Source organism: Teleopsis dalmanni, chromosome 1 (genome assembly GCF_002237135.1).
Source record: "Teleopsis dalmanni isolate 2A chromosome 1, ASM223713v2, whole genome shotgun sequence".
Classification (NCBI taxonomy): Eukaryota; Metazoa; Arthropoda; class Insecta; order Diptera; family Diopsidae; genus Teleopsis; species Teleopsis dalmanni.
The window spans coordinates 64544692-64558890 of NC_051846.1; the positions used below are offsets into that span (position 1 = coordinate 64544692).

Here is a 14199-nt window from a genome sequence, read left to right on the forward strand (position 1 = left end):
GTTTTGGTTTGGACAAATGTTTTGGTTTTGACATATGTGCCGGTTTGAATAAATTTTGCGGTTCAGATAAATAGTTTGATTTGGAAAAATGAGTTGTCTTGAACAAATGTAACGGTTTGACAAATAAGTTTGTTCTGAACAAATGAGTCAATTTAAAGCAATGTGTCAATTTAGACACAGTTTTAAGATATCTAAAAAAAATTTTAAGTCCACATAAACTGTTGTCAATTTTTAGCGTGATCTATCAAATACTTTACTTGTAAATAAAGTAAATTAGGTGAACAATCAACCGAACTGAGATGCTCATATATTTATATATCTTGTCATGCTTATAAGTAATATTATTCGGTTCAAGGAAATTCGTATAGCTTAGACGGAAGATTACAGAATTTTACACATAACCTAAATAATATAAGCAATATGCTTACATTATAATGTCTCGGAAATCACATAAACGGTATAATAAAGATAAAAACGCTATGTTTTTTATATAATATACTAATATGTTATATGTAATATGTTAATATACTAATAATACAATATAATTTTTTTGGCGTATTAACAACAAATATTAAAATATTATTAATGAGTGACAAAATCATTTACAAAAAAATGATTGCAAGGAACTTAACTTCTAAGCGTTATTAAATTAACTAAAGTTGGATTAATAGTTGTAATTGCATATATTTAAACTACGTTCCATCAAAATTTAAACAATATTATATATATTAATTAATCAAAAATTTTAGAAAATCAAAAAAAAATTAAAATAATAAAAATAAATTTTATCCTATATAAATAAATTTTTATTCTATTCAGAATAGATTAAAAATTAAAAAAAAATTAAATTAAAAATTTAAATAATTTTTAATTAGAAATAAAAATTAATATAATTAAATAATAAAATCGAAAAAACTGTGAGTAATGAATTTATTATACAATATATTATAGAAAGCTGTCGTTGACATAACTAAGATTGCATAAAAATTCAATTAAATGGTTTTAAAAATCTCAATTGAGAAATTAAAGAAAATATTTAACATATTTAAAAAAGTCAAACAAGTGCAAACAACCATGTTGAGATAAGCCCTGAAGACAAACAAGCAAAACTAAAAAGTTTAAATAGAATTGCTGGTCACTTCAACTTTTTCACTAACAACGCAAAGGACCCACACAGAGCAGTCTTCTGTCAAGTGCAGCAGAGTGTATGCAATTTGTACTATTAACCTTATCACTCCTCAAAAGGATTTTCATATCCTTACATATCTTTATCTACGCGTACTTATGTCTACGAAAGTGGCCACAATATGACAATATTAAGCAGCGTTGCCAGCTTGAGCTGCTTGATGCGACGTTTATTTAAACTTTTGATTAGCTGTGCTGTAATGTCCGTCATTTGTATTAATTCCTGGTCATTTGCGAAGGGGGACTCCCATATGCGTTTAACACAACGCAATAATCATGCAAACATTTCCGAGTTACTGGACAATTTATTGCGCGGCTATGACAACAGCATCAGACCGGATTTCGGTGGTAAGTCATACAAGTATACCATACTTAGCATATGATTGTACAGTCAGAAAGAATATTTTTGAAGTTCTATAAATTAATCAAATAAAGTCGTATCTATAAAAAATACTTAAATGCTTAAGTTAAATTATACAAAATGATGTTGAGTGTATTTATGCAATACAAAAAGAAAGAAATGCGATTAGTTTTAATATAAAAACCATGTGTTTAAAGAAAAAACTACCTTCTAATCAAGCTCAAATTAATCAAAGTATGTGAAATCCTTCAAAGGAATGTGATTATTTACTTTTAAGAAGGAAGCAATCAAATATAGAAAACAAATTGATGAGGTGTGCGTTCCTTCGAACTAATCGATGTAGCCCTTTGATATAACCAAATACAAATTTTATGTGTTTTAAATAAAAATAATATTTAAATTAAATATAATGTGGAATTGCAAAAAAATTAATAAAAATTATTTTTTGGTATAAATATTTATGTTTTAAATAAGTTAGAATCACATGTGTTTGATAACTATCATTCATTTTAAGGATATAATATAGGATTACAATATGAGCCGGGAATTTAATGCGTTTTGTAATTGCAGAATAAAAATATAAATTAAAATTGAAATTAGTAATTAAAATTACTAATTGAAGCAGCAATATTAAGATTCTTCCGTTGGTCACATGTTTTAATAGTCACATTCGTGACTCATCCTGGCCTTACCCAAAAGTCACGAATGTGATATGTGCACCAAAACATGGATATAATTATTCAACTGTAGACTTTACCATAGCAATTATAGATCTTCCTAGATCAATAGCCAATAAAATTGTAACAGAGTAGTTGAAATTTTAATTCGCTAGCTAAAGAAGAAATACATACGATTATAAATTGCATTTGAAATCAGAAAAGATGTGACCCATGGACTAAATATATTTACTATCACAATAGCGTTTACTAAATATGAATATAGGAGTCAAAAATTTGTTTTCTGTGATCTGAACTCAAAATAAAAAAGTGATTTGGGATATGAAACATAACACAGGTTTAAGTGGTTCTTTGCAAAGTGGAAATAAAATCTCGGCTACTCTGCATTTTGTTTATGTTCTGCATTTTTTCAGAGGCTTATAGCCTTCAATTTTATTTTTAAAACAAAACACTGGTTTTATTTGATTATAAATTTATTTAAGTTTATAATATGTTTAATATTAAATAAAACTAATATAAAAATTAATATCCATATAAATTTTTATGGATATATACTAAAACTTTAAAGTTTTGGATGAATTGTCAGTTTTCAATTTGTTTATTATATCTTTATATGATCCCAGAATCTATTTTTCAATCCAGATTTGAAAAAGTATACAAATATTCTTTTAACATTATTTCGGATAGCATATCATAGATCTTTTTATTTTATTTTATATTAATAATCTGCTTAGCTCCAACAAAATAATCTTATATTAACATAACTGTTTTATAAATTAGCATATAATTTTGCCTTATCTTATCCTCTCCAACATCTTATTTCTTAAAAAAAAATGAAGACATATAGATATATGTATTATATATAGTATAATAAATTCTATATTTCCAGTAACAAAAATAAATTTCTTAAATTGTCTGAATTAGAAAGTAATGATAGTGAGATGAAATCTATGCGGACATATTTTTATTTATAATTCTAATCCACTTTAATTAATCGTAGTTATATATGAAAACTATAACTACTATAAAAGTGTCGATTTTAATGTAATTATAGTGTGATCTCAGTTTTACAGCTACTTCACATGAGAAGCTCAATTTTATTGAAACAATTTTATTTAATGTTTATATTCCATTTAATATTATTTAAAATTATCAATGAATTATAATAAATAATTCAATTAAGAAATCAACTATTGAAATGCATAATAGTTATATATTAACCATAAGTTGATTTAATTGAATTAAATACTATGTTCAGACATACCTTAATTTCGTAAAAATCTTAATTTCATCTTCGTCTCATTGGAATTAAGTTGCTTTTTCCATACAAAATTCAGTTTTAAGGTTAGAACGAAATTAAGGAAAGTGGCTTCAGTTTTGAGGTTAGAACGAAATTAAGGAAAGTGACTTCATTGAAACAAGGACTGAAATTAAGGGACAAATGCAACTATGCGTAAGATAAATTTTAAGCAAATAATAAAGTTAAGATAACGAGAAAGTGATTTTTTTTTTAAAAAAAATGTTAACAGTTGACGGAAAATATTTTAAAAGTAGTGCAAATAAAGAGAATATAGAGAAAGAACTGTAACTTTTATTAATGTAATATATAAAAAATATAAAAAATTATAGTTCACTTACCTGCAATCCTCTAAAACTAATAAAACTCCTGAATGCCATACTTTATAGTTATAATAATCAACTTTTAAAATTTCCCAGATACAAATGCTGTTTGGAGCATGTAATTTTTAATATTCGATTTGTAAACAAAAAACATATGATTTCCTTAATTTGGGCCAATATGAACACTTATGAAATTAACTTAATTTCATTTTTACGAAATTAAGGAATTTTGGTTATCAGAATATAACAAAAGGCTAACAGATTTTGGTTGCTTCACTGACCGTTTAAGTAGTATTATTCAATATTTTTTTTATAGTACCAAAATAACATATTTGATCACTGAATATAGAATGAAATTACAGATGTTAGAAGAAAATTATCACGTTCTTTTAATTGATCATATTCAGAAAATCTCATAGATTAAATCATCATTGCACCAATAAAAATAGGAACTCATTCTAAAAGCTGTTTAAAGAATATAACAAGATAAGTTCTACCTTTTACAAGTTCTATATCTTTCTATATCCATATAAGATGAGATAACCTTATTGTCATTGTCAACGTCCATTAAAATGCTAAATTCTAAAGCTTTGGGGAAATAATAATACAAGTATCTCTAGACATTTTTTCTTAAGCATTAGCATTTAGTCCACTTGAGCATTGCAAATTTTAAATTTAGAACTCAAATTTACGTACAATTTCAATCGTAATCAGGCACAAATTTCCGCAGATATTTCCTAAGGATAATGAATAAAGGATGTTTTGCTACTGTTTACGAAAAACAAAATGAATAGCGAACAAATTGGCAATTGCCTCACAAATCCGTAACAGCGTTAGCATCCGTTTTTCAAGTGTTTCGGCGGAAATGTAGTCAACATTTCCATTACAAAGTCATAACCAAAAACAATCTGTCTAAAATGAAAAAATCTGTTGAGAGTGAAAAAAAATTTCGTAAACGTCATTTTAAAGTTTAAAGATTGCGAAGCAAAAAATAATTTTTCAGCTTTAAAGTTTATGAGTGGCAATAAAATTTTTGCCTAGAAACCTAAAACAAAAAAGCTAATCTAATAGTGTCGCATTGGCACTTATTTTGGCTTCTTTTGGCTTATTTGGATAATTTCATAAAAGCGTTTCGGCATTTTGTGGCATTTAAATATAATTTTGATAAACCCGCCAAACGGAAACAACACTTAGTTGATTATTTTTAAGAACCGAACAGGCCGGAAAGTAAAGTTAAGCACTTAAAATTCAACGAATTTGTGAAATTTTTAATAAATTCAAACGCGAACTTATAATCGGCGCATTCGAGATACTTAATAAAGTTGTTAGCTGGAAATTATGCATAAGCCCATGCAAAATTTCCGCACATAAACGAAATTGCATATCTGCAAAATGCACTTAAATGCATAGTTGAGATGAGCACTCCGGCGCACATCCATTGCCAGGGACCCAGCGCATACATGAGCAACTAATACGAAAAATTAAATCGTGTATAAAAGTCATTAAAAAAGTTTACAATGGCGCTTGAAAAAATAATAAAAATAGGTTTCTGTAGTGGCAGAAACAAGGATGAAATACACTGAACATCGGAACAAAATTTGTGTGAACTTGAAAATAAAAAATTCTGTACAATCTAATTATAAGGCATACAACATACAACAACTTCAAGTTAAATTAATTAAAGCATTAATTTATCTCTATTTATCTTATTTTCTTCACATTGTCTTCTTAAGGACCTCCCGCTACAGTGGAAGTGGATATAATGGTACGCAGCATGGGCCCTATATCTGAAGTGGACATGGTGAGTGTCAATAGCAAAGCACTAAGGCACTTTTAGTAAACAAAATTAATTATTTTCACCAAATCAAATTTATTTGCACGTTTTTGGTTATTTTTGTATTAATGAATAGAAATGTCCTTGTAAGGGTTCGAATAGCAAAATCGTTTAACAACAATTAAACTTCAATAAAAATTTTTATATGCACAGAGCTCTTACCGTCACCCTTTTTGATTTGTATTTCAATTAATAGACGTACTCGATGGATTGTTATTTCCGTCAATCTTGGGTTGATAAAAGGCTGGCTTTTGAAGGTGCCCAAGATACTTTAGCGTTAAGTGTTTCAATGTTGGCTCGAATTTGGAAGCCAGACACATATTTTTATAATGGCAAACAGAGTTATTTGCACACAATTACCACGCCAAATAAATTTGTTCGTATTTATCAGAATGGGCGCGTGCTGTACTCAAGCAGGTAAACTAATGACTTTTACTTATTACTTTATTATAAAAATATATATTTTTCTTTTTTATTATTCTAAAGATTAACAATCAAAGCTGGATGTCCAATGAATTTGGAAGATTTTCCTATGGACATACAAAAATGTCCTTTGAAATTTGGCTCGTGTAAGTAAGATATATATTATAGATAGATATATTATAGATCTGAATATGTAATTAGAATTAATAAAAATATATTTGAAAAAAAAAAAAATATATATATATATATATATATTAATATAATATATAGGTATATAAATAAATTTGTAATGGTATTTGTTAGTTCTGTATTTATAAACTTTAAGTGCTCGTTTTCTAAGAAAGCTATAGATCTATTGGAAAATAACAGCTTTTTTTTCCTTACCAGTTTTTAAACATTATTTACTTATTTTGTTCTTTTTATACCGGCTTGAACATTAGCTGTTCTTGAGACTACGCCCATTATTTCACTATTGTTTTTAGATCGACGTTTACCTCTGTTTTTCTTTGCTCCTTGGTTTTTGAAAAATTGTTCTTATATATATATAAAAACTGGACATTCTTCAATGCTATGAGTTCCAATTGTTTTACGTCCTAATTGTTACCTACTATGATGATTTATTAACACTTGTACCGATAAACGCCCCATTGGAATAAATTTCTACAGTAGCAATAAAAGTTATATATTTGGATATAACTTTCTCAATGACTCCATATAAAATGGTACCTAATAGATTTTTTCACATTTCAGGACAATCGTGCCTTTCCTCTCCAATATTCAAAATCCTTACTTCCAAAGGAATATGCAATGATATGTTGGAATATCTCCATGTCTATTGTTCATAGTCTGCTGTTTAAACTATCGGTATCGGATAATTTTTACTATTTTTACTTGCTTAAAAATCAGTGACCAGTTACCATTCCAATCATTGTTTTTAAATTCAATATATTTAAGCTGTAGTAGGTATTTACTTTTCCTTTTCCTTTCAGGTTATTTTGGGAGAAACTGCTTGATGTAGCAGAATTCTTTCCTATTGGATTTACACCCAAAATTGGCTAAAGGTTCTTTTGTTTGCTTTGAGGTATTTTCCATAACCTATTTGTCTGTCAATTCATTGCAATAATAGCTACTGGGTACACCGTGTGCAAAATCACATAATTTCTAGTAACAAGGTTTTATAAGACCTATCTCCTGAATCAATAAAAAATTTGTCGAATCTAATGCTTTAATGACTATTCTTACTATCTTACATAGAAATTATCCATTTGTGCCTTAAGTTTTATGATTGTAGATGTTTATTTTAGATATTTCTGGTGTTACCTCCTGTTAAGAATAGTGAAGTCATTGTGTCTTGACTAACAGACATTCGGTTCTCTAGTTTGTAAATTTTCTTCTTATTTTGGAGCTATCTATTACTAAATATCATCAGTGCCATATTAACCTTTTTCTGTTTTCAGTCCATTCTATCTGGTGTTATGGTGATTTATCTTCCGTTGACCCAGTATTTTGAGATCTTAAGATCTAGAAGCATCTCAAACTCTCCACATTGTTTTAATTTAGTTAAAATGAACAGTTGTTCTTTCTCTAGTAGAGTTTTATGAGAAAGACTGTATAGCTGACTGATATCATCTGTAGATATCATCTGTGATATCATCAGCTAAAGGGGTTTATCTTAGACAACCAGATATGTACGTTTTTGATAATTACAGTAACTTATGTTACATTGTTTGTTAGCATTTTCATTCCTTTTTATACAAAATTCTACAGTATTATATAGATATTTGTGTTCTTGTTCAAAACTTAACCACATTTCTTTTTTAAAATAATTATATGTGTGTTTTTCTTTGTGATTTGATAAATTTAAACAGATATCTATTTCAAGTGCGTTCTGTTTTTATTTTACTTTCAAATTAAAATCGTACTTTTCCAAATATAAAGCTATTTTATATCAAAAGACTTTTTATATTCATTGATTCTCGCCTTAAAAAAAATATAATAATCAAATATCAATGCAAATAATCTAGAATTTAATCAAAGGAACACAAATCACACAAACCACAATGTCTTCTTCTTTAAACATAACAAAAATAATTCAAATATTGACAAGAAAGTAACATATGTAATCGTAAGCTCCTATTTTCTCCCACTTTCTCCGTTTCCATTAATGTCATTATGTGAGCCTACATGTCGTATGAGCAACATTCATGCAATTTGACAAATAATTAAGTTGTTGTGATAACTGCTGTGCAAATTCAAATGAACAACGTAATAAAAATGTCAATAACTAAGAGTGCAGGATACGACACAGAAAAAGGCGTCTGAGATTAAATCTCCACGTTTGTGAATGGCAAATAAAAAAAATTAAACCATTACGAATCAAACAGAAAAAAGTGAAATTCATTAATTTCGTTTCTTAGGTGTAGCAACCAAAATGAATCTTGCCAATATGCCATTTTCACAACAACATTTTGATAATTTCTGTATTTTTTCTTCTTGTCAACACTACGAAATTCAATTCCCATAGCGCCAATAAAAGATAACATGAGTACTTCTGATGAAGTTCTGATGGGCGCAAATACAATGTACATATGAACACCCTACGCAACCAGAAATATTGTGAGTGCTGACAGCATTCAATTTTATTCTCAGCATATTTACTATGACAATAACTAAACTTGTTAAGTTATGGGGCGATGAAACTCAGGATAATATTATTGTTGAATATCATTAACAGTTTAAAAAAAGAAATATTTTTTTTAAGAGTAAGAATAATGACACTATAAGCCACCCACTTACAGTCCAAAAAATAATATACTGACTATGAACTAATCAAATAAAAGTTCTAATATTTCCTAAGATCACTGATGATGAGTACTTGGCAATACTCAAAACAGCGTTGTATGGTCAGCCGAATTTAAATAAATTAATCAAATTTTTTGTAGTTATTGTTTCTTCATTATTTTTCGAACCCCGCCCTAACAATCCTCAAGTCCACTTCTGGACTCTCAGGAAGATATGCTGATTTCATGTCCGTCATCAACTAAAAGACAAATAAATGATATGATTTCTTAGCCTAGTTAAAGCCTAGTGTGGGGTAGAGATAAGCTCCCCAGCCATTATAGAGTAAAAGTGCGTAATAGCACTAACTCAAGAAGAAGAGTCAAGAATCGAATCCTTCTAGTTTTTTTAATTCATAATACGCATCATATTTGACAAAAAAAAATTAATATTAAAAATCTTATTGTTTTGTTCTTATTCTAAAGAACTTTATCAATAATACTTATGATATATCATGTAGAGAAGCAAATATATGTTGTCCTGTATTATTTTTATTTTAAACTTATCAAGTCTTCAAGCATGCTTTCAAATCTATTAATTTGACATCTATGCTAACTTAATAACGATATTGTATTTAATTATTAATTGGGTATATAACTTAGTTTTTTTTTATTAAAAAAACCAATACATTTCTAAAAAATGCTAAATTTTATTTTTATCAAAACATGATGGACATTCGATCATCTTTCAATCAATGGAAAAAAAATTGCTTGTCTTTTGATGTGATCCATTCAACGAGCCATTTTTTGGTTTCTTCGTGTTTTCTATCGGAACAAGTAGTACTCATAATTTGATTGAGAATAATCTGGTGAACAGTTAGCATGTGGTAGAGTTTCCCACTTCAGTCCTTCCGAGGTACTTTTTACTTGTGTTGAGATATATGGTCGAGCATTGTCTTACAACAATTTCTTTTTATGATTTTTATAAATCAATACATGTTTCCAATCTATCCATTGTTGTTGGTAACGAACAGCAGTAACTGTTTCATTCGGTTTTAGCACCTTACAGTGAAACACGTCTTCCTGATCTTACTATATACACAACTTAACGTTATTCTTATTGCTATTGATTTTATATGGATGGTTAGGCTGGATAAACCTATAATTTTTTGCGTTTACGGTTATAGTAATAAATCCATTTTTTTTCGCCAATTTTCACAGCATGTAAATATAGGCTGCTTGAAACTGCTGCTTATTAAGAATGTTAACTACTATCAATCTAAGATTTACTAATTGAAGAAACTTTTTATGTAGTCAACCTCAATCGACAGCGTTTGTATTACCCTTTCGATTGTCTTCATTAATGTACTTTCTAAAAGTATGACCTTTCTGATAAAAACTGTCTCTGAATATTCGCTCTAGATAATCCTTTCTTACTACGGGACCCGAAGAGAACATTGCATTTCGATTATGTTCATAATGTAATTATTATTATTAGGAAAAGGGATAGTGCACTGCGACCTAAAAGATCTATTGTACCCCTTAGTCAGATTCAAATCCGATTTCTTTAATGAAAGACAGTATAGAACTTATCTTCCCTATTCTTGAATCCTTATGGTCCATGAAATGCCCTTTTAAATATTTCTTCCACCTGATCGTAGATCGAATCAAGTCTAAAAGACTGTTTTATTAAAAGTACTACAAATTACTCTGAATAAATTTTCTTATACTTTCTTAAGAAAACTTTCTTAACTCCTGCATCATTCTATTATTTATGTGACATTTAATATGTATGACTATATTAAAGAATAGCTTAATTTATAAAATAAAAAAATATTCACAATTTTTGATGTTTTCCTCCTTATCGCAGTTGGATACACAACTGCTGACGTCATCTACCGCTGGAATAAAGAACGTCCTGCGGTCGCCATAGCTGAGGATATGAAATTATCACAGTTTGATTTGGTGGATTGTCCAGCAGGAAACATGACAGACATTGTTTACAAAGCAGCAGCGCCAACTAGCAAAACAATTCTTAAAAATAAAACATTAACCGCGTTTGCTGGGCCAGGAGCTAAGAACCAACATGCACGTGGCATTGGTCTGCAACTCGACAAAGGCTTATTTGGTAGCGGTAAAGGTGATGAAAATGACAACAATGGTAGGGTACGTGTGGAAAGCCGTGCTTGTGAGTAAAATAAAATTAATTCTATGAAATTAAAACTTTAATTTTATTTAATTTTCATATATTCCTTATATTCTCGACTTTTAGCTGAATACTCAATGCTCTTGGTAAACTTCCATTTACAACGCCACATGGGTAATTTCCTCATACAAGTATATGGCCCCTGTTGTTTACTTGTCGTACTCTCTTGGGTTTCATTTTGGTTAAACCGTGAAGCCACTGCCGATCGTGTATCACTTGGTATTACAACTGTGCTAACAATGACTTTTTTGGGTCTGGAAGCACGTACTGACCTGCCGAAAGTGCCATATCTAACAGCTTTGGATTTTTTTGTATTTCTCTCCTTTGCTTTTATATTTGCCACAATACTACAATTTGCTGTGGTACATTATTTTACAAAATATGGTTCAGGAGAATGTTACTTCATCATTGAGGATGCTGAGTCGGAAACGGAATCCGAAGTTGAGGAACGCATTCTCAAAAGCGATTTCAACTCAAGTACAGATTCGAAAATATATGAAGTAATACCTTTATCCATGTGTTCAATAACCATACCGAGTAGTGGTAAGACTTCAGCTAGCAGTAGCGGCATCGGTCTTGGTAGTAGATTGGAACGTAAAACTAATGAACGACGTCGTCGTAGTGATGGTTTTAGTTTTTCCTGTTTGAACTGGCCTTGTTTTCATAAGCGCCATAAAAATCGAGTAAATTTCGATATGTCTGATGAGGATGATGAGGAGTCTCATTTACGTGGTGGAGAAGGTAATATGTGATAGATTTTTTAATCAAAGTTAATGTTTTTGATTTAAATATTGCAGATGGCACACCAAGACGTTCGGCTGGTCGTCGTCGTATGTCATTTTATCGCCGCGAAGAATTAGAGGCACGCCGAAAAGGCAAACGTACACCACAATATAATTCTGTTTCGAAAATCGATCGTGCCTCAAGAATTGTTTTTCCACTTCTCTTCTTCCTTATTAATGTATTCTACTGGTACGGTTACTTGTCACGTAGTGCACGTATACTAGCGCACACGCCATCATCCTCCTGATGTTACCTTTTAGCAATTTAGACAAAGTCCTGGAGGAAATCAAAACAAATGAAGCAGCTAATGGCAGTCACTCCATAAATCGAATTCTTTAATTGAGTTTGAGATCAAAAGGGTACAACATCAACTAATTTATGCTATATTCAATATGATTTGCTGGAACTCTTCAATCTTCTGCTTCTTAAGTTTATTTAAACTGATTTCTTCGCGCTAAATTGCTAAAGTAAAAAAATATTTTTAAACATAATTTTAATAGGGACTACAATTTTTTGCTATTGACTTCATATTAAGTGAAACATATCACTTTCTATAATGTCAATGATATTATTAAGTATATTTGTGTATATTTATTTGTGAATATTTTAAAGAATCTAAGGAATATGTATATTTGTTTGTAATAGTCTTAGGTTTAAGTATATAATTATATATAATTATTATGTTGCTATATATGCACCATTTCTATTAACATGTACGTACTTAAGATTATATTTTTTGCGATAAAAGACACTTATTGAGTATTTATTATATATTAAGTTAATTTATATTACAAGTAACAGAACTTACCCGTCTTACTATAATTTCAATATTCATTAGTCCGGATACAACTATTATACAACATATCACTAACGACACACATTTAATGTGCATAGTTCTATAAAGAAATACATTATTCAGGAAAGGTCCCACTATACTTTCAGTCACTGTAACCGATTTCTGACGATATTAAAGTGTCTTCTGAATCATACAACATTTTACTTATATTTGACAGTTTTATCTCTAGACGCTTGGAATTTATACTGCCAATATTATTATTCCTTTACTATTATTTAATTTCGTATATATATGTCTACAGGCTTTAAGAAACATATCATGGAAAGGATTAATAAATAAAAAATATTTTTGCCTGTGTTAATAAAATTCAATATATGTTTTAAATAATTTTTGTTACTTTGCTGACTTGTCTGCCAATATTTATAGCCCTTTATATCAGAGTACAGCCCGCACAACAAATCCAAAAAATATTTACAATAATGTGGAGACATAATATATATATTAAAATTGATTATAATAGTCTTGCGCATAATTTAAGATATTCGCAGTTCCCAGTTTCTCTAGTTTTTTTTTATGGAAAATAGGAGCCCTGATATGATAATATAGTGGGTTTAACACAATATTGTTATGAATGCAGTAGCTTAGTAATTTGGCAGCACTAATGTACTCCAAGAGTCTTATTTGTCTGGATTTTATATCTTTGATTTTATAGTTTGTAAACGTAACTTTACTTCCTGTAACAGAGAATCCCTCAATAATAATTTATAAATAATAAATTCAATATATACACATTATTTTCTTTTTCTAAAGTTGCTGGACAACAATTTTTTATTTTTATAACAAATTATTCTTTTATACACAGAAAACTGAAACTATTATATATAAATATCTTTTAATCATAACCTAAAACATATCTCTCTTCCCTATCATCTTATTTCCCCTTTGCCTACAAAATATGTAATTGATTAAGAACTCAAGTTAAATGCAAACTGAACAAATGTTGTTAAACACATTATTTAATAAGAAAGTATTTAATAAAAGTTAATTAATTATTATAATAAATTTTTCAAATAATTATAAAAATGTTAATAGATCTCCGAGAGCTGGTAAATAAGTATCTGGAATGTATTTTCTGTAGTCTTCTATATTTGGATATATGTTATGTAGTTTTTCTAGCTGATAACTTCCAGTACCAACAAGTAATGTTTGGAAACCACAGTTTTTTCCGAATGTTACATCAATCTTGCAACTGAAAACAGGAGTTAAATATTATAATTTTGTACTGGATCACATATTTAGAACAAAATTTTTAAAAGTGTAAAATAATATAAATGAAGTTAAGAAATAATATCTATTAAGAAATTACCAATCTCCAATCATTAAAGTGCGTTCTGTTTTCAACACTCCAGCATTGATAAGACCTTCACATATTAATGGATTCGGTTTACCCATTTGCATGACAGCACGATCGACACAAGACTCAATTGAACTCACAATGGATCCCGTATCGGGTATGTGATACATTGGAAACCTTTTT

At 29.0% G+C, this 14199-nt stretch overlaps 2 protein-coding genes across 2 annotated transcripts; one reads left to right on the forward strand and one right to left on the reverse strand.

The window, feature by feature from the left end:
• Positions 1-951: 951 nt before the first annotated feature.
• Positions 952-12356, forward strand: LOC119673436 (gamma-aminobutyric acid receptor alpha-like; the record flags this gene model as incomplete). The annotated part of the gene is given in 7 exon segments (XM_038084706.1): positions 952-1533; positions 5577-5644; positions 5874-6094; positions 6164-6246; positions 10748-11065; positions 11150-11824; positions 11881-12356. Coding segments are annotated over 7 exon segments (1824 nt in total). The 3' UTR covers positions 12114-12356.
• Positions 12357-13489: 1133 nt separating this feature from the next.
• LOC119672919 (glycerol-3-phosphate phosphatase-like) lies at positions 13490-14193 on the reverse strand. The gene is made up of 2 exons (XM_038084086.1): positions 14029-14193; positions 13490-13911 (listed from the first exon to the last, which is right to left on the reverse strand). The coding sequence occupies exons 1-2, from the start codon at positions 14184-14186 to the stop codon at positions 13737-13739; spliced, it is 333 nt and encodes a 110-aa protein (XP_037940014.1). The 5' UTR covers positions 14187-14193; the 3' UTR covers positions 13490-13736.
• Positions 14194-14199: the final 6 nt, after the last annotated feature.